At 35.1% G+C, this 27396-nt stretch overlaps 1 protein-coding gene across 2 annotated transcripts in view; it reads left to right on the top strand.

The window, feature by feature from the left end:
* The first annotated feature begins 210 nt into the window (after positions 1–210).
* Positions 211–27396, top strand: part of LRPPRC (leucine rich pentatricopeptide repeat containing) — a 93759-nt gene continuing 66573 nt past the window's right edge. The window contains exons 1-13 of one of the 2 annotated variants that reach the window (XM_010967767.3): positions 211–411; positions 11974–12170; positions 13538–13660; positions 16135–16256; positions 16360–16418; positions 17100–17186; positions 17830–17956; positions 18285–18429; positions 18721–18866; positions 19141–19246; positions 19328–19435; positions 23035–23153; positions 24877–24970. In XM_010967767.3, the coding sequence (XP_010966069.3) occupies positions 263–411; positions 11974–12170; positions 13538–13660; positions 16135–16256; positions 16360–16418; positions 17100–17186; positions 17830–17956; positions 18285–18429; positions 18721–18866; positions 19141–19246; positions 19328–19435; positions 23035–23153; positions 24877–24970 (1582 nt within the window). In that variant the 5' untranslated portion in view covers positions 211–262. The remainder of the gene's footprint in view (positions 412–11973; positions 12171–13537; positions 13661–16134; positions 16257–16359; positions 16419–17099; positions 17187–17829; positions 17957–18284; positions 18430–18720; positions 18867–19140; positions 19247–19327; positions 19436–23034; positions 23154–24876; positions 24971–27396) is intronic. The other variant, XM_074378788.1, reaches the window with a different exon arrangement.

Below are 27396 nucleotides of genomic sequence, written 5' to 3'. Positions count from 1 at the left end.
ATGCTGACGTGAAGGAAAGAAGACGGAAAGAGGCTTTCCCTGAAATGATACATCAAGCCACCTTGTCTTGTCAACATCGCATGGGGCGCACGTTGCCTGGGATGAACGTGTTTTTCCGTCTTCTATGTTATAACAACACGTGCCTCCCCCTGCGCCCGGCGCGCCCGGCCTTTGGTCTCTCCCGCGCCGGGCGACCCCGCGGTCACGTGCTCCCCCTGTCCTTCTCGCCGAACGTGCATCCCGCCGTGGGGACGGGCGAGCCATGGCAGCCTTGCTGAGACCCGCCCGCTGGCTTCTCCGTGCCGGGGCAGCGCCGCGCCTCCCCTTCTCCCTGCGCCTGGTCGCCGGCGGCCCAGGCCGGCCGCACGCCGCCCTCTGTCTGCCCGCCGCTCGCGCCGGGCGGGTCGCCGGGTGAGTGCTGCGCCGCTTCCCCCTGCCTGCCTGCCTGCAGCGCGGCCGTTCCCCGGGGTCATGGGCGCGGGCGGGGGCCGGGTCCCACTTGTGCTTTCTTCACGGCCTCTTCAGGGCCGAGCGTCCTCGAGCTTCGGACCACTCTCCCCACAAGAGGGATTTCGGGTGACAGGGTTGGTCGCCTTCAGAAGGTCACGGCCACGGGCATGGCTCGCTTCCGGCATGGATCCTGCCGTCGCCGCCTCCGACTCGGTTTCCCGCTTTCAGGCTACCGACGGTCAATGATGCTGAGGGGGCCTGTGGAGGCTGCTGCGGAGGAATCAGGTGTTACTCCTTTCCTGATGGTTGACTGCTTTTGGTGCTGTGCCACGTGTGAGCATTATTGGTGCTCAGTCATCAGCTAGGACTTAGGTTTCGAGAGCTTTCTTTGGGGGTGGGGAGGATAGGTTGGGAATTTTGGGTGAGCTCGGGATAGCTTAGAGCTGGGCGTTAAATTATGATCAGTTTGGGCGTTTGCCTGCCTTTTCTCGAGTGGAGTTTACTTTTTAGTATTTACGAGGATGTTCTGTGGGTTGGGAATTGTCAACGTAGGGTTTCTAAGTGTCAGTGAGTGGGTACGTGAACGTATTCCAGGCACTCTGTGGGAACTGGGGGTGCAGAGGCAAGTTAAATTCTCAGTGGGTGTCAAATGTGTGAATAAATGCCCTCATGGATTGAGGTTTATCAGGAGATAGGTTTGGTATAGACTTTGTCAGGGAGAGGATAAGGAAGCTTGATGAAAGCCTTAATTTGGGTAGTATTCTGACCACCTGAGAAGGGCAGATGTGCGCTGAGGTTTTAGAATTGGAGAAAAACTGATTCTGAAAGACTAGTGTTTATAAATAAAGGTACCGTGGGAGACAGCATGCTGACTAAGAGCTAAGGATTTGGCATAAGCCAGGGCTTATGCAGGCTCCTCTTTTTATTTACATTATGCCATGGGACAAGTTACTTAACATTTCCAGGCCTCAGTTTCCTTAGTTTTGGATAGGATGGGAATACTAATAGTGTTGATAGTATTATGTGAAATTATTCATATAAAGCTCTTAACAGAGGGCTTGGTACTTAGTAAATGTTTTATTAGTTACTGTAATAGTACCACTAATGATTGCATAAATCTTTGTGGACCAGCCTGGAAACCTACTTTATGTGTAAAATTATATAGAGGAAATGTTTTATGATTTCTTAACAAGTTAGTTAAAGATCTTTGGAATGTAGCCTACTTGTAACTTGGAGCCTACTTAGATCCGAACAGTTAACCTTTAGAAGTCATGCCTCTGCTTTTGCAGAACTACATCTCTTGGCTTTCAAAGAGCTTCTTTTGAGAAAGTTGTGCCAGTTACTCATATTTTTCTAGTCTTTAATATCCCTGTGAGGCCAGAGGAGGGTCGATGTTATAGTTCATCTGCACCGTTGCATTTGAGGAAAACAGTAGAGGGAACACAATCTAGTGGAAAGGGTCCTGGTCTGGGAGGTCCTCAGACCTGGGTTCCACTTACTTGCTGCGTAATCTTACCTTATCTTTTTGATCCTCAGTTCGTTATCTGTACAGTACAGGTAACTAGGCCTTTCCCTCTTCTTTGTGAAGCGCTTTTTTGTCATTCAGGACTCATCTTAAATGCTGTCTCTTCAGAGAGACCTTACCTCAACACTCAATCTAAAAACAACCCTCTTTTGGTTTTCCCATGGCATGTTTGTCTGATACTATTTATCCGCTCTCTGTTTCCTTCGTAGAAAGTCAGTTACATGAGAGCAGAACTTTGTCTGGTTCACCACTGTGTGCTCAGCTCATAGCAAGCACTAAAGAAGAGTTTGTTTTCTTCTCCCGGACTCTGAGCATTCTTTCCTTCCAGTCTCCTGTCCCACAGCCTGTAGCATGCCCACACCTGTCCCACCTGAACAACAGATCCTTTCCTGGAATTCAGCTTAACTCTAGATGCTTCCCAGTCTCTCCTCCCTGCCCCCTCTCCTGTCTCCCTCATTTCGCTTCACATTGCAACCACACCACTGGGGAAAGCCATCACTGTCTTATTTATTAATTTTTTTATTGTATGTTTTTAAATTTTAGAACTTACATGCCTTGAGGAACAGTTGTAAAACACAAGGGGGAAAGCAGTAAACTAAAAATCACTCTTAATTCTATCACTTAGAGCCATTGAGATATATGTATATTTTTTCAAATAATTTATGTATGTGTGAGATGTAAGTTTATTTCATTTAATTTTTCCAAGGGATTTCTTAATTACTAAATCCACTTGTAAGTCCTTGACCTCTGGCATGTTACTCTGTTGCCTGTTTCCTCCTTAATGAGATCTTTTTCTTGGCATTGATGATGACACCACTCTTTCTTGATTTTTCTCTTTCAGAATTTTTCTCACTTGCTTTGTAGCATCTCCTTTCCTCTGTTCATCTCTTAAATGCTGATGTCTTGCAGGGGGTGGTTGTCCTTAGTCCTTTTGTTTTCTCTCTCTCTCTCTTTTTTTTCCCCCTTCCCTTTGGACTACGTCTTCCATTTTCAGGCCATCAGCCCATACACACATATCTGATGATTGCAGTATTTCTTCTCCTGGACATAGACTGTCTACTAGACACCTCCACTGATTGAACTACGGTTACTTCAAACCCATCACATCTCAAACTGGATTTGTCTTTCCTCCTAAATGTGTTCTTGTATATTCCCTGTTTTATGAGTTTTGCTATTCCTATCTGCTTTCTAGAGATTTCTCATTCATATTTCCTTGACACCTTCATGTCCCCACCCTGTCCCTATGTATTGATCCCACAAATGTTTAAATTCTGTTAGATCTGCTTCATCTGGAATGATTCCCCTCTTCCTCCAACCCCCACAGTATTCTGTAGATTCCCTGATAATTTGATCATGTCATTTTCCTACTTAAAATGAGACGCTTTGGTGGCTCCCATTAGTTCCAGGATAAGGTGCTTCATGATCTGGAGATGCTTCTGGAGCCTCACTTCTTATGCGTTCCTTCCCATGGGATCCTCTATCCTAGCCATACCAAACTACTACTTTGAAGTCCTCTGCAGCAGGGCATCTGAAACTATGAGCGGAAGAATTCCCTGGGAAGCTTATGAAAATGTGGCTTCTGATTTTGTAGGTGTAGGCAGGGGACTGAGATTTTACATGTTCAGCAGGCCCCCAGATGGTAGAGGTGCTGCTGGTCTGTGAACTAGCAAAGCTTTGATGGGCTGTGTTGTACATCTCCTTGCCTTTGAATGTGATGTTCACTCTTGGGATGTGTCTCTTCTGTTAAATCTCTCTTGACAGCTTCTCCCCATTTGACCACTGCTTTCCTGTGGTTTCTTTTCTGAGTCACTGCCTTCCCTGGTGTCTAACTTTGTGGCACGTGGTACGTGTCAAATGTATGTTAAGTGAATTAATGAAAATCTTAGACATTGAGGAAGGAATATTGTGAGATGCAAACACGTTTGAAGGGGTACTTAACCCATTCATACTATGCAGTGGATCTCCACAAATTCACCCTGATCTTGGTTTCCAGGAATGTCTGAGAAGGACAGGTGAGTATTATTGAATGAAATTATTAGAATTTATTAATCAACACTTAAGTGCTTTAGAGGAAAGGTGAGCTTTGAGCTAAATCAGTTTGGAAGTGGATCTAGGTTGGTGATTGTGTTAAAGGTGACGATCATATATTGCCCTATGGCAGAATGATGTGACTTCTAAGGTTGAAAGAAAAGAAAACTTTTCCTTGTTTACCTTTCATTAAAAAAACCTTTCTCAACAAATATTAAAAATCTGCATGGGTCCTTTGGAGTTGGGATTCAGCCTCTGCTCCCTGTGTGTTTATCAGTCACAGAGGACTGTGATAGGCACACACAACTATGGTATGTGCGCTCTTCGCAAGAGGGGAATATAATACCGTGGCATTTCGGAGAGAAGAGAGTCACGTTTGTTTTGTGGTAGGTGATTGCTCAAGTTTAAGAGGACACGTCTTAATGAGTAGTTACAATGTTCCAGGGAAAGAAAGAGCATGAAGAACTTGGAGGCTGTACTTTTATCCTATGTAGCTGTTTGGGTTGGGATGTGGTGGATGTTGATACTGCAAAGGTCAGTCCATTTTCCTTGAAGCTACCAAGGTTGATTAGGAAGTTGGTCAAAAACCATTGGAGGGTTTCAAGAGATACAGATCTTGACAAAGTTTACATAGACTCTAGGAGAGAGAGAGGCTGGAGATGGATAGACCAGTTAGGAACAACATTGATACTGCAGATTAGGGTTAATGGGGCCTCAACTAGTAACTCAAAAGTTACTTCCTTTTCTGAGAGACAGAACAGGAGATTGGCAAAGATGTCAGCAGCATTAGGAAGAATAGATTTGGAAATTAGGCTAAATAATAGTATCTTTGGTGTAGATCTTTACCATTTTCAAACTGTCTTTATATGAATATATCACACACACCTTTCATTTTCTGTGGGTTGATGTTACAAATTAGGAGATTGCTTTGTGTGTCTCCTGTTGTGTTTTAGATGCTGAAGGGATTACTTAAGGACATACAAACTTTTTTTTTTAAAGCAATACATAACACATTATAAGTTTAGGAATTAAAGGCTATCACAAGTAAGTAAGCAAGTAAGTAAGATCTCAGAATGTCAACTCTGTAGGGGATCTCTAGAATTAATCTAGTCTGTCCCACTCTCACTTTATAGATTCTGCCGAGTATCTTGCTCCACATCACAACATAGGTCCCAGCCTCGTTAACTGACTCTTCATCACTTCCTGTCATAGCTGAGACAAAGGAGACATCCCTTTGGACTGGAGGAGCCTGAGATGGAGGGGACATCTGGATAGGTGGAAAGGCGTTGGTGCTTCAAGGCAGCCTAAAATTCTGTGACGTACCATAAAGCATAAAGCAGTGTTGGGGGACAGCTCAACTGGGCAAGACTTTTTGGAGAATTGAGGTCTTACAAAATTCAGGGAGAATGTTCAGGGAAAAAATAGTTCAGGGATAACGTTCATTGTGACTATGAAAGATTTTTTAAAAGATCAATCAACATATTTATTGATTACCCTCTAGAGTAAGAGCTATTTACTGAGCACTCTTATGAGGAATCTTATTTTTTTATGTGATCTTTACAAGGTAGGTATTTTTCCTTAGGTGAAGGAACTACTGCTTAGAAAGACCAAATACCTTTCTCAGAGTCACATGGCTGTTAAATAGCATAGCTTGGGTTTCAGTATGCCTTGTACTTTCCGCTGACATATTTTAAAAAGAAGAAATATGTAGTTACTATTTATTATGCTTTCTTTGCTTGGTCCTTTATGTACACTTTAGTATTACTGCCCAAACCTCGAGCATTTGTGTACTGCCTTCTGATTTTTTGCCAAATCTGAGCACTACTTAAACTCTTATTTATATTTAATATTTTACTTTTCATTGGTTTTTGGTTTAAATTGACATTTTTATGACTTAATTTTGTCTTAAGAATGCTAGTAAAATAAAGAGCTTGATATGATAGTTGTTAAATAAAACTACTGAAGTGGAATATCTTTGATACATGCTATCTAAAATCATTTTCCTGGCAGAAGTACAATATTTTGGGAAGCACTGCATTATCTCAATCTTTGTGATATTCTTGTGAGGTAAATACTGTTATCTCAGAGATTTTACAGGCTTAGAGTTACTGTAACTTGCAGGGTACTTTGATGTGAATTTTTCCCTATTACGTGGAAGTGAAAATGTAAAAATTGTACTGGTGAGACTTGTTGCCTGGAATTTGCAGGTAAATCAGGTGGGGGCCTTGGTGATACGTATGTCTTTCCCATCTCTACTGCCCATCCTGCTCTCAGCTTCCATCAGTCTCTCAGGTGGACTACTGCAGCAGCTTCCTGAGTGGTATCTCTATTATAATTCTTGCTGCCCTCTAATTTATTCTCTACCAGGCAGCTAGACTGGTCTTTTCAAAACAGAAATAGATCATGCTACAACCTCTTATACACCTTCAATAGGGTTCTGATACAGTTCTGTACTTGGAATAAAATCTGTACCTAGAATAAAATCCAAATTCCTTAGCTTCAAAATCCTTCATGATCTAGCCCAGTCTTCCTCTCCAACTTTTGAGCATCTGTTGCTCACTTGCGTGGTCTGCTGACCGTTCTGCCTTGGAATGCTCATCCCCTGTTGTATGTATGGCTGCTACTGTTCATCCTTGGTTAAAAATTTAACTGTCATCATCTTTGTACATTTATCCAGGGTAGAACCCTGCTGTTATTCTTTCTTTGGAGTCCCTCCTTTACAGAACTTAATATAACTTTTTAAAGTGTAACTAATTGATTATCAGATTTACTTACTAGGTAAGTAGAAAGGCTAATCCTAGCACAGTGCCTTATACATAGAAGGTGCTCAGTACATTGTTTTTGAATCAATAAATGAAAGAACTTAGGTTTACTGTGGTAAAAGTAAGCAAGTACAGGATCTTAAAGAGGTAGTGACATGGAGATGTTTTGGGGAATGATTGATCTGGTAGTTGTATGAAGAAAAGCTGAAGCCTGAGAAGCTGATTAGTGGTTTGTTGCAGAATCCATGTATTCTGTATTGAACAGGGAACTCAGAAATAAAGAGAAATCTGAGGGCTCAACAGATGGAGTGTGAAATATGAGAGGGATTGAGCAATAAAATGTCTTAAGATTTTGAGCTTGAAGGAACAGTATAAAGATGGTATAGTCAGTAGCAGTGGAGAAATTTGAAAGGACTACCAACCACTTTTAGGAATCATTATCTTTTTGAATTTTTAACATGTTAAAACTTAATTGGAATCAGTGTATATATAAAATATATAAAAAGAATTATGTACTGTGACCACGTTGGGTTTATTTCAGGTGTGCAAGCCTAGCTCAACATTTGAAAAAATTAATTGATGCAATCAACCATATCAATATGCTAAAGAAAACTCAAGTGGAATAGTTAAAATAGGGATTGGTTGAGGGGAGGGTATAGCTCAGTGGTAGAGGGTATGCTTAGTGTGCATGAGATCTTAGGTTTAATCCCCAGCACCTCCATTAAAAAAATAAATACACCTAATTACCCCAATTTTTTCAATTAAAAAAAATAAGGGATTGGTGAGAACATAAGAGATAAACCTGAGATACCTATTGCCTACAAAATGTTTCAACAAAATAAGCTGAAAGCAGCTTTATAGAGGTCAGTCTTGTATTTTATAAGCATGTCATAAAATCCAAATCCTTTAGTTATCAACCATTGTAGACTTTCCCTTATCTAGTCTCACCTGCCCTGCCTAGGTTTAATTTTTACCACTTTCCAGTGTGAACCCCTGTTGCAGCCAGATGAGTTTCCTTGATGCCCTTCTACCACATTGAGCTCATTTCAGAATGAAACTGCCTGAGTACAAATCCTGGCCCTGTCATCAACTAGCTTTCACTATGACTTTGGGCAAGTTGTTTCAGTTTTCTTATCTTCATGGGTTATTATAGTTGTAATTTTCTGGCACCCAGCATGTATTAGATGCATAATAAACACAACTATGATTATACTTATTCTATCATATATTTGTATCCTTTAAAAATCTTGATAGATCCAAAGTGATGCTGAATTGGCTCATCATAGCAGTGAAAAAGGAAAAGGAGAATAGAAAAGGGAGAGTTTTAAGAATGTATGTGGTTAGTTTGGTGTATAGTCAAAGTTAAAAAGGAATGAATAACAATTCAATAAAAAGTTACCTTGAAAAAAAACTGAGAGTATCCAAAACATACAAAGAACTCTTAAAACTCAGCAATGAGAAAACTTACGATGCAATTGAAAAATGAGCAGATCTGAACAATTCATCAAAGAAATACAGAGTACCAAAATGCATATGAAAAGATGCTCTTACCATATGTCATTAGGGAATTGCAAATTAAAACAACAATTAGATACCACTACACAGCTGTTAGAGTGGCTAAAATCCAAAACACCTATGGCATCAAATGCTGGTAAGGATGTGGGCAGTAGGAACTCTCATTGCATGTGGGAATGCATCATATTTGCCCCAAATTGGAAGCAACCAATAGGTCTTTGAATAGGTGAACAGATAAACAAGCTGTGGTACCTCCATACAGTGGAATGTTACTCAGCACTAAAAAGAGATTAACTATCAAGCCACAAAGAGACACCAAGGAGCCTTTAATGTATTTTGCTAGGTGAAAGAAGCCAATCTGAAAAAGACTACAGATTGTATGATCCATCTGTATGATGTTCTGGAAAAGACAAAACTATATAGACAAGTAAAAAGTGGTTACTAGGGGTTCGGGGGAGGTGGGGAGGGATGAGTAGGTGGAGCTCAGGGCATTTTTAGGGCAGTGAAATTATTCTCTATAGTTCTGTAATGCGTGCCATATATTTGTCAAAACACATAGGTATGTATACAACAAACCCTATGGTAAACTGTAGACCTTAGTTAATAAAAATGTATCAATATGGTAATCATTTGTAATAAATGTATACACCAATATAAAGTGTTTTTTTTAATTGAAGTATAGTTGATTTACAATATTGTGTTAGTTTCAGTTGTACAGCAAAGTGATTCAGTTATACATATATATCCTTTTTCAGATTCTTTTCTGTTGTAGGTTATTATAAGATATTGATTATAGCTCCCTGTGCTATACAGTAGGTCCTTGTTATTTGTCTATTTTATATATAGTGTGTATTTGTTAATCCCCAACTCCTAATTTATCCTCCCTCCTCCCTTGGTAACCATAAGTTTGTTTTCTATGTCTTAATACAAAATATTAATGGGGAAACTGGGTGAAGAGGAAAGAGGGTATATGGGAACTCTGTACTTTTATGGGACAGTTTTTCTATAAACTCAGAAGTGCCTTGAAAAAGTAAAGAATTAATATTTAAAAGTTACAGGCTTAATAGAGGAGTCCCATGGAAACCTGCTTATAATACTCTGATCCTTGTACCTTGTTATTTTTTGCACTGAAGAGTCAGAAACCACCACCATTGATTACAAAACAATACAAGTTAAAAAATGAGAAGAAAAACTTTTTAAATGCCAAATTTTGCCAGAGAAAATTCATGGGTAACCTGGATGTTAGTAGTAAGCGCCGAAATCTTAGGAGGGTACCTGAGAAGTTTAACTCAAAATATAAAGGAGCCATTTATGACACTTGGATGAGTTGATAAAATAATTTTCTCTTACGAGTTTGCATCAACTGTGGTCATCAGGATGTGCAGGCAGTGCATTCCAGCTTGTGCGAGCCTGGTTGAGGGGTGGGTTCCTGCATTGCATGGACCACCTTAACCCCTGGACTTGATCTTTCCTTTCCTTTCTATCACAATGTACCTGTTGTTTCAGGCTCTGAAATTCTTGTTTCTGCAGGGTGTGTTCAAATGAATTTAAAAAGAAATTCTGGGCCAAATAATAAGTGTAGAAACTGCTGCCATGTGGGGAAGCACCAAAGAATCCTTTTGAAGAGTGAAGAATACTTTGCTTTAAATATGTAACTCTTCCCCTGCCACAGTTTATTTCATAGTAGATTCCTATTTTGACTTGACAGCATTTAAGATTTATTTTGTGAGAAAAATTAACTTTAGAATGGTCAGAATGCTGTACTGGTTTATTAGTACCTCTGTCTTCTTTGTGTTTGATCTTATATTTTCAAACTGCATTTTTGGCAAAGGTTTTATTTTTATGCTCCTTCACAGTTTATTAGACTTGGGTTGTGTAAAAAACATTGACAAATATACTTCACTACAATTTTGAAGTCTTTATAATATTTAGCTTTCATTGTTGGACAATATTATTGCACACTCACTTGAACCTTACACATTGTTCTGGGTGATTTAAAATAATATTTTGTGTTTGCCTGACTAACAAGGGCATAGTTTAATAACAACTGATCCAGTAGTCAGATAAACGGCCAGAGAAAAATTGAAAATAAGGGATAAATATACGTAGGAGTGTAACTTCTTTGGTTTGTAGGTAAAAATCTAGCGTTTAATTAATTCAGCTTAATTAACAAACTTTAATCAATTAGCCATCTATAAGTGCTTCGGTTTACAAAGGTGAGACATTGTCTTATTTAGTTGGTATCCTGATTTTTGCCATTGTTTCCAGTCTCCTGGTTTACATTGGTAGAGCCATTGATGGCCACAGTGGTTGTGATTTGTCCTAGGTCACAGTGGTAGAATTTCTAATCTAGTATCAGTTACTGCCTCTGTGTTTTATATAACCTTGTGGTGAAATTACTGGTGTAGCTTTCTTTAATGTAACATCATGTACTTAATCATTCAAATTGTGACTGGTTTTCCAGGTTAATGACATAGGATAAAACCAATAATTTTATTTTTAAACCCACTATGTAAATATTTTGGTAACTGGCTGGTAAAAAATGTACACCTACTAGAAGAATGATTATAATCCTAAAGACATTCTTGAATTAATAGTGTTTTCACATTACATTTAGTTAATATATACTTAGTGTGTATTATTTAGTTATAATTACTAGCTAATTTTGAAAAGTTTAAGGTGTTTTGGGGTAAATATGGAAATCTTTGTGAATTAGATAATTTTGTGTAGGTGAGATTTGAATGCAGAGAAAGTTTAAATTCATCATAGATTTATAACAGGGTTTCCTTCACACATAAGGATTATTTCTAAGTTTGAGATTAGTTAAGTCACATACAGTCTCAATTTCTACAACATGGAATACTGTTGATTTCTTGTTTTAGAGCATTTGGCATGCATGTTAGACCTTTATTATTAAAATATTGGATGGTTTAAAGGTCTTTGGCTGTTTGTAAACATAGATACTAGTCTGACCTTACTTAATTTATAAACTTTTTTCCTTTTGACTATCCCAAATGAATGATGTTTAACCCTAGAAATCTAGTTTTATTTTTGTTGGCTGCAGTTGTTAAAATAATTAGAACTAAGTATACAGTTAGCATTTTAACAAATATGAATTGGGAGCTGAAACATTGCCACTATAAAATGTTTCAAATTTATTTAGACAGATGAGGAATTCTTTTGTCCTTAATGACCCTTTAAAAACCTGCCTAATTTTAACTTGGAAACTGGTCTTTTAAATCTGTAGTAAGCTAAACCTAGAAAGCATTCGAAGGTAGTTATCAGAATTTTAGATATATTTTAGATCTCTTATCTCATTTGTAAAGTTGAGAAGAACTTTGTAGCATGATCTGCTTCATTTTCCTTCATTAACTTGGTTTTGGTTAAGGGAGATTAAAAAGCTGAAAACATACCATATTATTGTCTAGTTTGAAATGATTCCATGTAGAAGGTTATCGAGACACAGCCAGTTATTCAAGGGATTACTTTGCGTACAATTTATGTGCTTGTGATTTTATTTAAAGCAAACTTTCCTACCCATTTACACTTCTCTGAGCATTTTTGCTATTGTGCTGTGAATTTAGGTATTTAGTAACTAATAAAAAAGCTTTGTATAAATTTTACTCTCAAAGATGACTTTATGGATGGATAATAGTTGTCTTAGTTTATTACTAATTGTGTTTCATTTTATAGACAGCTACTGAGCCAAACCAGGCTGTATGCCATTGCTGCTGAAAAAAAGAATTATCTTCAAGAAGAATTCATTTCTTATAGAAGGAATGCCAGTCAATTTGATTGGGCTCTAATGAGGCTAGATAATTCTGTCCGAAGAACTGGCCGCATCCCTAAGACTCTTCTACAAAAAGTCTTTGAAAACACCCGCCACTCAGGTACTTCAAAATTTTCTGTTCAGAAAGTTGCACTTCTTATTAAGGACTTGTTTGAGGATAAGTTCATTGTAGAGTACATTATTTGATACTTTTAATTTTGTTATTTCTTTTGATCATCATGATTTTATGGGCTGATTGTGATCTCTGTTTTCCCAACTCATGAGGGCCAAGTGTTGAGTAACTAAAATATGTTGTTTTTCATGTTTACTTCAAAATCAGCAAATAAAAATTGACTTTTCCCATAGTTTATAAAAGATTCACTGTCAGTGGTAAATTGTCATGGACGATAACTAGTTTTTCTTATCTTCCATTGTATAGTGTTTGATTCCCCTAAGATAATCACACATGACAGTCTCAGGAAGGCTGATAATCATTATATTCCTTTCATTTTCACTTAGCTGTTAAAGTCTATTTGAATCATATATGCAGCTTTGATCATCTGGAAACTTGTAGGCCTTCTACCCCTCCCCACCCCTGAAAAAGCCACCACACAGACACAAGCCCACATTCAGACACACATAATTTTGTATATAATTTTGGAGCATTCACCAGCTTCTTAAAGCCTATCTGTGATTTCAGTCACATTAAGAAGCTGTAGAATCTAACGATGAGGAAGGACTATCAGCGAAGTGTCAGTTGTAATTATGTGCATTTAAAGATAAATTTTATCATTTTCTCTCTTTAAATCAAAGATTGAGTTGTACCACTATCAGCATAGTCAATTTAGAATATTTTTATCACCCCAAAAAGAAACCTACACACCCCTGGACATCAGCTCCCAAACCCTCATGCCTTCAGCCCTAGGCAACCACTAATGTACTCTGTCCTTGTGGATTTATCTGGATGCTATATGTAAATGGAATCCTGCAATAAATGGTTTATTTTTGTTTTTGTTTTATATTAAAGTCAGCTTTCAGGGACAAAGCTGTAGATAAAAAGTCATGGATAAGGTGAGAAGGAAGTTTATGTTTTGTAACAGATTATAAACCTAAATTAGATATTCATGGGTTTTAACTGTACTGCTTTGAACTATTTTCATAAGATATTGAGAAGCTTAGCCTTTGAATTGCAGTGAGCACTGCTTATAAATTAGGCTCTATGTATTTTTTTATTCTGTAGTCTTGCAGATTATATAGATTTATAACTTCAGCTTCCTTAAGAAAGATCATTTTAAAAAACATAACTTTTAGTAACATTGTAAATGGTACCTGTTGATTGGGGTAGAATTCTTCTTGTTTGTGAGTACTCTTCTAATATCTTTAAGTGAGGCAGGAGATTTTTAAATATGGATTTCTATTTAAGTTTTGACATTTATCTTTAGGGCATTGGCACTGTGTTAACTATCATCCGTTAACCCATTTTCATAGGTAGCCCCGGTGGTAATCAAGCCTTGCTTCTACTGCGTAGCTGTGGTTCTCTCTTGCCTGAACTGAAGCTCTCAGAGAGAACGGAATTTGCTCACAGGATATGGGATGAACTTCAGAAATTGGGTATGATTATTTGAATAGAGAATGTGTATAATAAAAGATGTAGATATTTTTTATTTTAGTAATAAGGAGTTTCTTCACATAAATGATGTAACTATTTTATGGAAGGGCTACTTGATTCATTTTTTTGTGATGTGATTTATTTGGTGAGTTATAGTGACATCTAGGGGCATTGAGAATAAAATGACTATAATGAGTATTAGTTTTATGGTAACTTAAGAAAAAGAATAAAATAGAAAAGCGTTTGGTCTGTCAAAGTTATAAATGCACATGCCATTTGATCAAGCAGTTCCATTTGCTATAATTTATTTATTAATATATCAAGCATTTCAGCGTTCTAGTGTGTTTACACTTAAAAAATTTTTGAAGTATAGTTGATTTATAATATTATATTAGTTTCAGGTGTACAACATAGTCCATTTGTTAGAATTTAGATAGATACACTCACGTGTGCAAAAGGATATTCTTTTAGCTTGCAAACACAATAGTAAGAAGTTGGAACTAACTCTTCTGTCCCTCACTAAGGGATTCATTGAATAAATTACGGAGTGTCCATAAAATGGAATATTGTGCAACTGTTAAAAAAAAATGAAGGAGTTCATTGCATACTAATGTGGGGTGTTCTCCAAAATATAGTTAAAAATTAAGATACAGAACAATGTGTATAGTATTCTACCATTTTGAAGAAAAACGTTTATATGTGAATGTGCATATAATATTAAAATATTTCTGGAAGAATGATAAACACTAGATACAATTTTTACTCTATACCTTTTTATACTTTTTCAATTTGGGGCTATGAACATAGTACCTATTCAAAAAATAAAGTTGCTTGAAAGGCCATTTGATAAAATTCAATGTTCATTCCTGATTTAAGAAAATATTAACAAAGAATAGAAGGATGCTTCTTTAACATGTTAAAATCTAAAGTCAACTAATATGTATAATGGCAATGGAATAAGATGTGAAATATTAGGAATTATTTTTTAGGTGATGTACTTGCTTATCTGTAAAATCCCAGAAAACCAATTTACAATAAAGTAGATGCAAACATTAAATATTCAAGAATCCATAACTTTTCATAGTGAGAAAATGGATAAAAGGATCCAAGTTTAGTCAGAAATACATAAAGTATCTAGGAATGTCCATCAAAAGATGTGTAGCACTTCACATCAAAAAAAAAAAACAAAAAAAAAAACCCATAGGATAAAGACAGAATCTCACCTCAGAGTTTTGAGTTTATCTAGAATTAATTTTGATAACAAGTTTATTTTGAAAAAGTTTTTAAAATAGAGCTAAATGTTGGATTTTAGGATGGAAAAGGGTTTTCTAAGCATAAAAGGAGAAAAGATAAAGAATTAACTCTATAAAAACTAGAAATGTCTATATGTCAGTAGGCCACATAATTTAAAAACACATACTGAACTGGGAGAAATATTTGCAAGAAAGGCTATAATCTAAAACAGAGCTCTTAATTCATTAGTCATAACATTAAGACCTCAATGGAAAAATAGACACTTACTAACTTTCTATAATAATTGTTCACAAACATGTCTTTATACTATATATCCTGTTTTGTGAGAGTAGAATCCATAACATCTTTGTTTTCCTCTTTGCCAGTAGCATAATGCTTTGTACATATTACACTTGGTAAATACTTGTTGAATTAATATATCTAGAACCTGGTAGGTTGCCACTGTGACTCTTGTTCACAGATTGCTAAAGCTGTGAGAGTTATTTTAGCTTAGGTAACATGCCCAAAGTTACAGGATGAGCTGTTGACAGATCTGAGACTGGAACTGAGGTTTCCAGAGTAAAGGAGATTTTGGAAAGAACACTGGAAATGACAGACTCCCTTTTTAATGTTGCCATTTGCTAACTTTTTAAAAATAGGATTACTTCTGGTGTACTTCCTAGCCACATCATGATAATATAAGTCTCCTTAACTTTTTTTGTTCAAGTTGTTCATTCATGTTTTCTGAAGTATTCTTTGTTTCTTACTCTTTAAATCAATCCATTTTTCAAGCTTAGTAGCTTGGCTAAAAAATTAGCAAAATTGTCAGCACAGTCCTCCCTGTAAAACAACTGCAGTCACAGTCCAGCCATCTGAGGTTCTGTGTAGTATGGCAAGGGCTGCTTCATATAAAAAAACTGTTCAGTCACTTTAAATACGGGGGTCTTGTCAGTGTTTTCCAACAAGAAAGGAATACTATGCTTCAAAAGTAAGAGACCTCTTAATAACTTGAGTAGGCAGTTACTTGTAACTGTCCATTAATTCAGTAATTACTATCTTACATGTACTTAGGTTGCTCTGTTCTGACAGGATTTCTATATAGATGGGTCTAAAAATGGAGAAAAATGGTAAAGTGATAATTTCACCCTTTTTGTTTGTACATTTAAGTGCACATATTTTAATTGTGATGAAGGACGTGATTTTAAGTGCTATTCTAAAAATTTGATTTAAATTTCATTTATAGGTACTGTGTATGATGTAAGTCACTATAATGCTTTACTTAAAGTCTACCTTCAAAATGAGTATAAATTTTCACCAACTGACTTTTTGGCAAAAATGGAGAAAGCGAACATTCAACCAAATCGAGTAGGTAGTTGCTATTGTAAATGTTTATTGGTCATATCCACTTTTATTTTTACCCAGAAAAAAAATTTATTAAAAAGTATTAACTGGCCCATTTCATTGACAGGTGACATACCAAAGGTTGATTGCTGCTTATTGTAATGTGGGAGATATTGAAGGTGCCAGGTATGTAGTTTCATAAATGTATGCTTAAGCAAATAAATTTGTAAGTCTTGTAAATCTAGAATATATTTAATCTTCTTTTTTTTTTTAAATTCTCTTCTTCATAAGAAAATTATTTCAGAAGTATTTTAATCCAGCAAATTTGGTCATATGACTTAGAAAAAATAAAATTGTGTGAGAAGGGAAAGATAATTGAAAATTGTTATTTTAATTAAATACTTGATTTACTAGAGCATAAGTTTAAAATTGTTGAGGTATAAAGCTGAGTTTACTTTTTTTTTAAATTGCTGTTTCCAAAAGGAAATGTTCTTAGCCATTTAAACTATTTGTTTATAAAACTGATAATACTGTATTTTAGTGGTTCATATAAAATCAGTTGTGATATTTCTCTGCTCATGTAAAATTTATTAGTACTTTTGGATGGATGGTTTAGGAAATAAGGAATAAATTGAAATGTACAATCTCATTTTTAACAAATGAATTTTATTAAACTTTATGCTTTTTAAAGGTATTAATTAGTATAGAAGAAACAATCAGATTTTTAAAAATTACCTACTATTTTTAACAAGACTACTTCAAGACTATTGATATAGCTTAAGAGAGTGGAATTTTGTGTACACATGTTGTAAAAAGTGTTCTAAATGTGTATTTCCAAAGAGTATTTTTATTTCTCTTTTATTGCAGCAAGATTCTTGGATTTATGAAAACTAAGGATCTTCCAGTCACAGAAGCAGTATTCAGTGCCCTCGTTACAGGGCACGCAAGAGCCGGGTAATGTTCAACATAAGGTTCTGTTCTCAAGTGAGATTTAAATTGTAGGAAACTATTGTAAAAAATTCTTCAACTATGTTTGTCCACCCTCTCAAAAAAAAAAAAACAAAAACCGTGGTGTATGTGAGGTAGAACATGCGTATCTTAAAACACCTTATTCTTAAATCTATCTGTTTTATAAAACTTTTATTTGAAGATTTTCAGTTTTAAAAATTGGGCCTGATCCAAAGTAACTGTAAAGTTTGTTAACTGCTCTGCTAGTGCCTTGGAAAATATTTTTATTTTTGAAGAATCATTTATTAAATGTTATTCTTTCCTCAAAAAGGTAAGTTTGAGTCACAACATACTTAGTGAAAGAGGGCACATTATTTAATATCTGTGTAATTATTATATAATTTGATTTCTGTTTTGGAAAAATTACCTGTAAAAATTTGAGATGTTTATGATATTTCTTGTTTCAGAAACCTGTAACCAGTTTAATAAGTATTTGTCCTTTTCCAGTGTTATCATAATCTAAATGGTTATAATCTAACTTAAGAACTTTCCATTTTAATAAGCATAGGTAATAACATTCCAGATTGAATAATATTACATCTGGCAGTATTATAGTAATCTGTTTAATTTTCTTTGAATTAATTTACAGAGATATGGAGAATGCAGAAAATATTCTCACAGTGATGAAAGAGGCAGGAATTGAGCCTGGTCCAGACACGTACTTAGCATTATTGAATGCATATGCCGAGAAGGGTGACATTGACCGTGTTAAGCAGGTATGACTTATATAAGTAAACATACTTTAAAATCACTTGTATAAACTTGTGTTACATTTTGCATGAAGCAGAGAAGTGTAGGTTATATCTGTTTTTAAAGATATCTCTTGTAGATGGTATTGAAGGAAAATTCTTACAGTAGTTCAGTACTTTGGTGTTGATGTAACAGTTATTGTTGATATAGAATTATGGAAGAAGTGCTTAACCTTCAGCTGGTATATGTTCCTAGTTTTTAAAAATCTTGTTATTTTAATTTACTTAGCTTTAATTTAAAAAAAAAAATGACTGGTTTCTAACTTGTTCTTCTAATTTTTGGAACTGTCTATAGACCCTGGAGAAGGTGGAGAAGTCTGATCTTTACCTTATGGACCGTGATTTATTGCAAATTATTCTTAGCTTCAGTAAAGCTGGTTATCCTCAATATGTCTCAGAAATTTTGGAAAAAATTACATATGAGAGAAGGTATATTCCAGGTAGTGTAAAATTTTTTATTTTCATGATTTTTCCGAAAATCTTAATTACTATTTTTACATGATAGAAAGGGCATTCTCTAGCAATAGAGTATTGTGGTAGGTGAACATATGATTCTTTTAAAGTCAGCTTCATAAACTGAAAGACTTGAGTTAATGAATACATGGGAATGTTTTGGTTTGGAAGTGTTTCACTGTTGTTTAGGCAGATCCTTTTGGTTGTCTTTCATATTGGTAGCAGTGTAGAAAAATTGTTGAAGTCAGTAACAAAAGTTGTCTTTGTTTTCTTTTCAGATGCGATGAACCTCATCTTGCTTTTAGTCACTGAAAAATTGGAAGATACAGCATTGCAGATTTTATTAGCATGTCCTTTATCAAGGGAAGACAGTCCAAGTGACTTTGGCAGTTTCTTTTTACGACACTGTGTGACTATGAACACGGTATTCAGTTCATTTTTACTTTGTAGACAGTGTAATAGACAATGAAATAAGATTTTTTAAAGTATAAGAACATATTATGAGATTAGATTAGAACATATTACAGATTTTACTAACTATAAGTAGTATGAAAACTTTGTTTTTGTGTTGTAAGATTATTGCGTAGAAAGATCATGAGAGGTTCAAATTTTTTATCCCAAAAGTGGTAGAATATTTGTAGAAGGTCACATGGTAGGCATTTTGCAGATTCAGCTGATGTGGAGCCTTTCTTTTCTAGCCTGCAGAGAAGATTAAAGACTACTGTCAGAAGTTAAAGGAAGCCCCGCTGCACGCATCTCCTTTCCAGTTCACACTCCAGTGTGCTTTACTGGCCAATAACCTCGGTACTGTATTCTCATAATTAAAACTCATGTAAATAAGTTTTGCTGAGGTAGCTTTGTAATGTTTTATGGTATCTCTTTCAGATTTGGCAAAAACTCTAATGAAGGCTCTGAAGGAAGAAGGTTTTCCTATCAGAACTCATTATTTCTGGCCATTGCTAGTTGGACATCAGAAGAAGAAAAATCTTCAAGGTTAGGTTTTGCCTTTTACAAATTTGTAATGGTGTTCAGATAGCCAGTGAGACAGTTTCTACACACATCGAATTGAATTCTTTGGGAAGACATACTTATTCCTGAGTATTAGCTCTTATGAGAAAATGGAATTGATTTAAATCATAGTAAAGTGTTAGGTAAGTGTTTTAAAAAACAAACATAATGAATTTCTTTCATCTTAATTTCATTAATTTAGTTTCTTAATTCATCTCTGATCTTGATATTCAAGCTTGTGAATATGGCTTTAATAGTTCATTATTTTTAAGTTTTTCAAAAATCTCTTTAGTTCTTGATTTTACATACATACAGCATTTGAAATTAGTTTATCTAGCCTTATTAAAGATAAAGTTATATATAATCAGGCCATTTTCTTTGTGGGCCAGTCTATTTCTTCTTAACTGAGCTGAGTTACAGTAATAGGAAAGGCAGGAAAAGTTTTATTGCAAAATGAGTGCTCATGACCTGACAGCCTGCTGATTGAAGGACAGAAATGTTCAATCTTTCAGGTTCTTAAGTACATTTCAGCATTTAACATACTTTTCCCTGTACACATGGGATGTCTATAGGATATGAATAAGAATTGAACAAATATTAAATTTTAGAGCACAGTATCTAATTCTTTGGTTTGCATTATTGGTAATTCAGAAAGAGTAGTCTCATAAAAAGATGCTTTTAACAGAAGTACTTCCCCCTTGGGGAAACAAAAAATGGTCTTTTTCATTTTATCTCACCGTATAATGTGCTTTAGAATGAGATGCAGAGTTGTTAGTGTGACGTTGGGTGACAAACAAAATGCACAAACATCAAAAAAAGTGCTTTTAGCAGACTTTCGTATTGCAATTTTATTTTAAATATATAGTCGTCTTCTGGTTTAAAGGAAATAGTGAAACAAGTATTCCCTAATTGTTTCTGGCTATAAAAGTCTCTAAATCCTTTTTAGAAAAATCTTTGTGGAAACAGTATGCCAGTTGATTAACTCTTTGCATATCCTCCAGTTCTGTAAACTCTAGGAGGTAACCTTTAACCCAGTATTTTTGAACCACGGAAAGTTGGCATCATTCCACGAAAATCTTTGGGCATATTAGCATTGTCCACTTTTATGCAGATAGGAAAACACTTTTTGTACTCCTGTTGAAATGTTTGTTCATCAGGTAGATTTGCTTTTCTCAACCTATCATGGTATCTAGACTTGAATTGGTTACTACATATTTACTACTTAGTAAACAGAATTCAGATAATTTCTTTCTATAGTTGTAGCTCAAACTAGTAGAAAAGTGGACTTCATCTTGAATCTATCTTTTCTTAGAAAATTTATTTATTTATTTGCAGGGGGAAGAAGATAATTAGGTTTACTTATTTATTTAGTTTGATGGAATTACTGGGGATTGAACCCAGGGCCTCATGCATGCTAGGCATGTGCTCTACCACTGAGCTATATCCTCCCCCTAATCTTTTCTTAGATTCTTAGTTGGTCAAAAGTGCCTTGTTTGAAGCTCACATTATATTAATAAGGGAACTGAGCCCAGAGAGACTCAGTGGTTCGTCTAAGGTTCCACATGTGGCTGTCACTGGTGCTGGCGTTAGAACTAGGATTTCTGTCCTATTTTAAATAATCTTTTTTAATACCATAACACCTCCATATTAGACGTTTGTAAATATTATGCTGTATTTATTTTATAAAAATTCTCAGCTACTGGTTAAAAACTAGGTACTGATTTTTGCATTAAGGACATTTGAAAAAGTGGTACCAAGTTTTTTTTATCAGTGAAGGTTTTATCTGGAAAAATAGGAAAGCTGGGAAAGGTAAGTTGAGAATATGAGAGATTGTCAGCTGTTTTATAGTTTTTAAAAACTAGTTTCTCCTTTGCAGGAGGTCTTGAAATAGAGTAAAGTATATATTTCTACAGTCTTTTCTTTATGTAACAGGAAAATGGCTGTATGTCTTCTGTATGCTTTCTTTGGTGTAGGGTAAGAAAGTAACATGCTTATCAGTGCAGTGAATTTTTTTTTTGTCTGGGGAGTTATATATGGTAGAAATAAATAACAGAGGGAAATAAAGGCTGCAGAAATGGAGGATGTAGAGAAGTGTTTCACAAGGAATAAAAATATCCTTTAGGAAATTCAGGGAAGGTATTTAGAGGTCAGATCAAACTGAACCAAGTTTTTAACAATAGGATAATCAAATTTCTATTGAACTCTAGAATTTTTCTGCTTCAGATTTGGCTATCAGCAGCCCGTAAGAGAGATTGTTACAATGACTTCCTCATGGCTTATCTTGCTAGTATTTTTCTCTGTGGTGCAAACGGAAAAGTCTTCTCTTAGAATTTTAGCAAATTGGTCCGAGTGAGAGGAAATAATGCAGAATGATTGAGGATCTACATCCTTTGGTATATTTAGGACACATAAAACGAAGAATATGAAAGGGGAAAGATATAAAAGGAAGGACTGATACGAAAGCCTAAAATGCCAGTTGCGTGAAGTGGTTGAATAGAGAGAACTTTTTAAAAAGTCAGAAATTGCCTCCTCCTAAAGTGAATGCCCTGGGTAGTCTAAAATCATGTGGAGAGGGAGAGGGTATAGCTCAGTGGTAGAGTGCATGCTTAGCATGCATAAGGTTCTGGGTTCACCCAGTACCTCCATTAAAAAAATAATAACAAAAATAAACTTTAAAAAAATATTAAAAATATATGTGAAATGTGAAGTGAACAGCCCTAGCTGGCAAATGTTATTCAGGAAAACTATGTGTCTTTCCCAATAGTTTGAACTATTTTAATAAAACTTTCTGAATGGAGACTTTCCTTTAGAGTCATAAACTTTCTTGTGCCTACATTTGAAACATTTTTACTAGATTGTTTATTTAGTCTTAGTTTAGATTCTCTAAATTCACAGATGTTTTTGGATACACATGTTTATCTAAGTTAATGTATGATTATTTTAATCTTTTATTTTTTCAGAAAAATATGAATTGTATCCTTTGGGAGGATGTATGCATGTATGTCAGATCAACCACCTTTTTTCTCCTTATTGACGAATGTTTCCCTCTTCCCATCTGGCTGTAGTTATTGAGCTGAATACCCTTGCATGTTTCCTCAGAGTGCTCAAGGGAGTGACTACTTATCTGAGCAATGGTGTGAACTCATGTTTCTTAAAACCTGCTTTAGTTTCAGTTAGAAAGATAACGTAAGTTAAAAATACTACCAACACAGATCATCTGAATGAGCAGAATGCACTCCTCTCCCTGAAGAACATTATTGGGAAAATGAAGAATGAAAGAATAAAATGTATTTGAGGCATAGATGATGGGGAAAGTGTTTGTATAGGAATAAAAATCTTCTATCTGCAAGCACTGTGTTGGCCTGTTTTCCAACGATAGAAAATCAAATATATGGTTCCCTTATGCTACATCTAGTCTATGTAACATCTAAGGAGATTTTTTAAATCATTATCTTATTTCCCAGACAAAATGCTGAGCAATTTTCCCACAGTATAATTCAGAGAGTAAATGAACTGAACTTTTTGATATTTTGCTAATGTATACCAAGTTCCTCATCTTTGTGCTTTTAAATTTGATTTTACAGGTGTAGTTGAAGTCCTCAAAGGAATGCATGAAGTAGGAGTAACTCCTGATCAGGAGACGTACATAAATTACGTGTTTCCATGTTTTGATAATATCAAGTCAGTCCGTGCTGTTTTGCAGGTGAGTGCAAGTGTGGTTTTAATTCATAATTGAAGAGAACATCTTTCTTCCCTAGTGTTCTGTGGTAACCACAAAAAAAAAAAGTCACTGAACTGAGGGCTAAAATGGTTATGTCTATATACAATTTTCTAAAGCTTTGTAAAAATACTGGTTAGTGTGACATTTATAGTTGTTAAACTTAAAAAGATTAAAAAAAGTAAAGTAGTATTTTTCTTGTGTTTTGAAAAGACAATGCCAGTACAAAATTTAGATAGAACAATATTCACTCTTTAATCCTACTTTACAGTGCAACTGCAGTTTTCATGTTTTGAGTATTACTTTTCACTTCTATATGAATTTTTATAATACACTCCTAGTATACTTACTATTCCTTTTTTTTTTAAATAATCTTTTATTTGACCCCAAAGCATTATTTTCCTGCCAGATGCTTCCTGTCCCCACCAGAATAGGCAAGGCATTTATGAAGGGGCATATGAAGAAACTGACTTGGACGGTGCATTGGGTCAGCAATGGCTGCACTCTCAATTTTGAAATTAAGTGCTGTACACTTAGGAACAACATGGCAGAGCACCAGATACCTTAATGAGAAGTGTTTTGTTCAGAAGACCTGTTTCCTAGGTGGTTATTCACATAATGCCTTGATTTTTCTCATATTGATGTTATAGTGTTCTCTTTTTTCATTGAAAAAATTACATAATTACAGTCCTCTTAAAGGTAGAGTTTATGTCTTCACTTTTTTTTTTAAGCTTTTTTTTTTTTATTGAGTTATAGTCAGTTTACAATGTTGTGTCAGTTTCTGGTGTACAGCACAATTCTTCAGTCATACCTGAATATGTATATATTCATTTTCATATTCTTTTTCACTGTGAGCTACTACAAAATATTGAGTATATTTCCCTATGCTATACAGTACGAACTTGTTTATCTATTTTATATGTACCTGTCAGTATCTGCAAATCTCGAACTCCCAGTTTATCCCCTCCCACCCGTCTTCAGTGTCTTTACCTGAGTACTTAGCAGTGTATTTTGAGACTGTGCTATACATATTTTACTATTAAAAATATATTTTAAAAAGTAATTTGCCCCCATATTTTTATTTCCCAAAAACCTCCTTTTTTCACTTGGCACCTTTACATTATAGTATGTAGTTACGCAATTATTTTTTATGTTTGCATGCTGTTTTATTGTATGGATATACCATAATTTATCTTTATGCAGTATTAGTTGCTTTTTAATACACTGTTAATAAAAAGTGGTTCAATAAATGGCTAAATTTTGGCTTATATACTTAAATTATTAAAGGATGATGTTGAGATAAGTAATTAGTCATTTGGAGTTAAATAAAAATAAATTTGATCTTTACCTTATTATATGCCCCCAAATATCATGTTAAATCAATGTGTTAAATTTTTATTTTGCTTCAAATGAGAGAATTGTTCCAGTGTCTTCAGTAGTAAACTCTTCCTAGAAGGAAGGCACTCTGAGGGTAACAGATTATATGAATTTGAAAATAAGCATATAATTTGAAATGTTGGTACACCATATCATAGCTTTTGCTAAAGTTCAGTTATTCAGTTTATATGTGTTATTCTAGAAAATGATCTTTTTAAATGAAGGATTTTCAGAATATGGTGACACAAAGAAATGGGAAAACAGGAAATTTGAATGGCATATCAAAATATTTTTAACTGAAGTGTAGTATTGAAATATGCTTTATCCCTAGGAACATGGATGTCTACATGAAAATGATATATTTTCTCAAGCTGAATTGAGAAGTGAAGCAGTAAATGGAAACTTAGACTATGTTTTATCATTTTGTAAGTATGCAGCATTAGCAGTAAACTTGGCAAATGTTGATTTCAGTTACTATTGAGGGCATACAGGGTAGTTCATGCCCTCAGTGCCTACGCCATGTAGTTCAAAGTAAATTCCTTGAAAGCAGGGAAATTTTTATATGTTTTGTTTAGGTCAGACTGCTAAGACAGTTTATCAGTTGAACTTGTGCATAATTTGGAAGTAACTTTAAAGTTAAAAGGTCCTTGGAAAACACATGGTATTAGGTTGGACTGGAGACCCAAAAGACTTGGATTATATTTATAACTAAGCTGCTGATTATGGGACCTGAAACAAGTCTGTATACCACTCTTCGCTTCAGTTTCATGAAATGGAATAGTATAACCTATTTGTCTTACCATGTGGAAGTCTTGAAAATCATGAGATTTTGTTTCTGGCAGTGTATTCTAAACTAATGCCTATTATAGCCCTAAGTTGCATGAAGCCATCTACCGGTCCTCATTAACAAAAACACAACAGATGTTTACTAAACATTTATAAATGCTAGGGTGCTTTATAGTGTTCATCACATGTTAATAAAATTCCTCCATTGATAGATGAAGAAAATTATAGAGAGGTTTAAATGATTTGCCCAAAGTTATCGATTGAGCCAGAAACAAGATCATCTAACCTTAACCTTATTTTTTCCCTATATTTTAATTTTAATAAATTCTACATTAAAAAAACATTTTAAAAGATGTCTGTGACGTTAACTTGACAGTGTTTCAGATCTTGTGAAAAAAAATCATTAAAAAAAACCTATAGACATCAATTTCTAGTCCCTGAAAATGTTAAAAGTTAAGCTTTGATTAATGTATATTCAAATGGTATACATGGAAGCTTTGTGAAAACTAAGTTACTAATATATATTACCTGTATCTGTGTTATTGAAAGTAACTTACTGTATTATTGTAAGGGAAAGGCAAAATGTTCAGTATGAAAAGTGGTGACTGTTAGAGGTGTAGTTATTTGAGTGCAAGGTTGGAATTAATGCTGGCTGCTATCTGAGTGTATTGATTTTGCCTTCCACTCTGTATAATATATAGATTTTCCATACTGACAAGATGAAAACAGAAGCATTAGCAGAGGAATCTGGGCACATAAGGTGGATACATGAGAGCTGCCTTTCCCTTTATCATACCATCCATTCTGCTTCACTGTCAACCTCTTGATTTTCTTTTAGACTTGTTTGTTGCTAGGGAAACTAGGTGCTTTTTGTCAGCAGCCTTCCAGCTTGCTGAGATATTTCTGGTCACCTTTTTAATGAATAAAAACTTGATTATATTCTGTAAAATACTAATTTGAATAGTTTAGAAATAAGTTTCCAAGAGGTTATTTATTAACTGTGTGAAAAAAAAAAAGATGCCATGAACTTAAAGACTAAAGAAGATTTCAGCTCACACTCCCAACAGTGCCCTCCCTCCACCTTTGATTTACAGGTCTTTGAAGAGCAGTTAGTTCTGTAATTGCTGGTGTTCACTGTAGGCTGCTATTAGATAAGCCCTTTTGGTTACTACAAGGAATGGCAGGTAGTAGAGAAGAGTAAATGACTTGTGCTTTTAATTTTTAATTGAGGTATAATTGACATAGAACATTATATTAGTTTTAAATATATAACAATGATTTGATATTTGTGTGTATTGCAAAATGATCACTATAATAAGTCTGGTTAACGTCTGTCCTCGTACGTGGTTACAAACATTGTTTTTGCTTGTGATGAAGACTTCTAAGATCTACTGTCTTGGCAGCTTTTACATATGAAACATAGTATTATTAACTGTAGTCACCATGCTGTACATTACATCCTTATGACTTAGTAAATGGCTTATCTTGATCAAGTTTGTACAGTAGGAAGAAACATTCTTTCCACTTGTGTTTGTAGGCATAGAAATTAATTTGATCAAGCAAAATTGAAGGTTACTGAAAAGCATGTGGTGTGTCTACTTTAAAATTCCTGGAGTGACTAAATGCAGGTCATTTCAGAAATGATTTTTAGATTTTCAAATGCTGCATACAACCACTGTGAAACTTAAAGCTTCCTGTTCAGGGGATCTAACAGTCGATCTAAAGTAATTCTCCTTATGTATGTAGGTTAAATTTTTACTCATATTTAGGGAAATGAGCAAATCTTAAAACCTACTGTGTCTTTTCCCATGAGTTTTTTTGTTTTTGTTTTTTTAAAGAACCAGGTAGCTTAATCTTTACCTGATATTCATTAATTCTCTCTTCAGAATTTGTTCCCACTATGAGTTCCTTCCTAATTTCATCCCTCTTGGATCATTCAGTAGCCACTTTACATGTATACTGAAAAGATTACAACAATTATTTATAACAGGACACCATTTTAATATAGTGACAGGGAAAAAGAAATTCAGGCGATGCCTACCATGATTCCATTCTGTGGATTATG

This window comes from Camelus bactrianus, chromosome 15, assembly GCF_048773025.1.
Source record: "Camelus bactrianus isolate YW-2024 breed Bactrian camel chromosome 15, ASM4877302v1, whole genome shotgun sequence".
NCBI lineage: Eukaryota > Metazoa > Chordata > Mammalia > Artiodactyla > Camelidae > Camelus > Camelus bactrianus.
The sequence above is the reverse complement of the archived record's forward strand: the minus strand, read 5'-3'. Positions and strand labels throughout refer to the sequence as shown.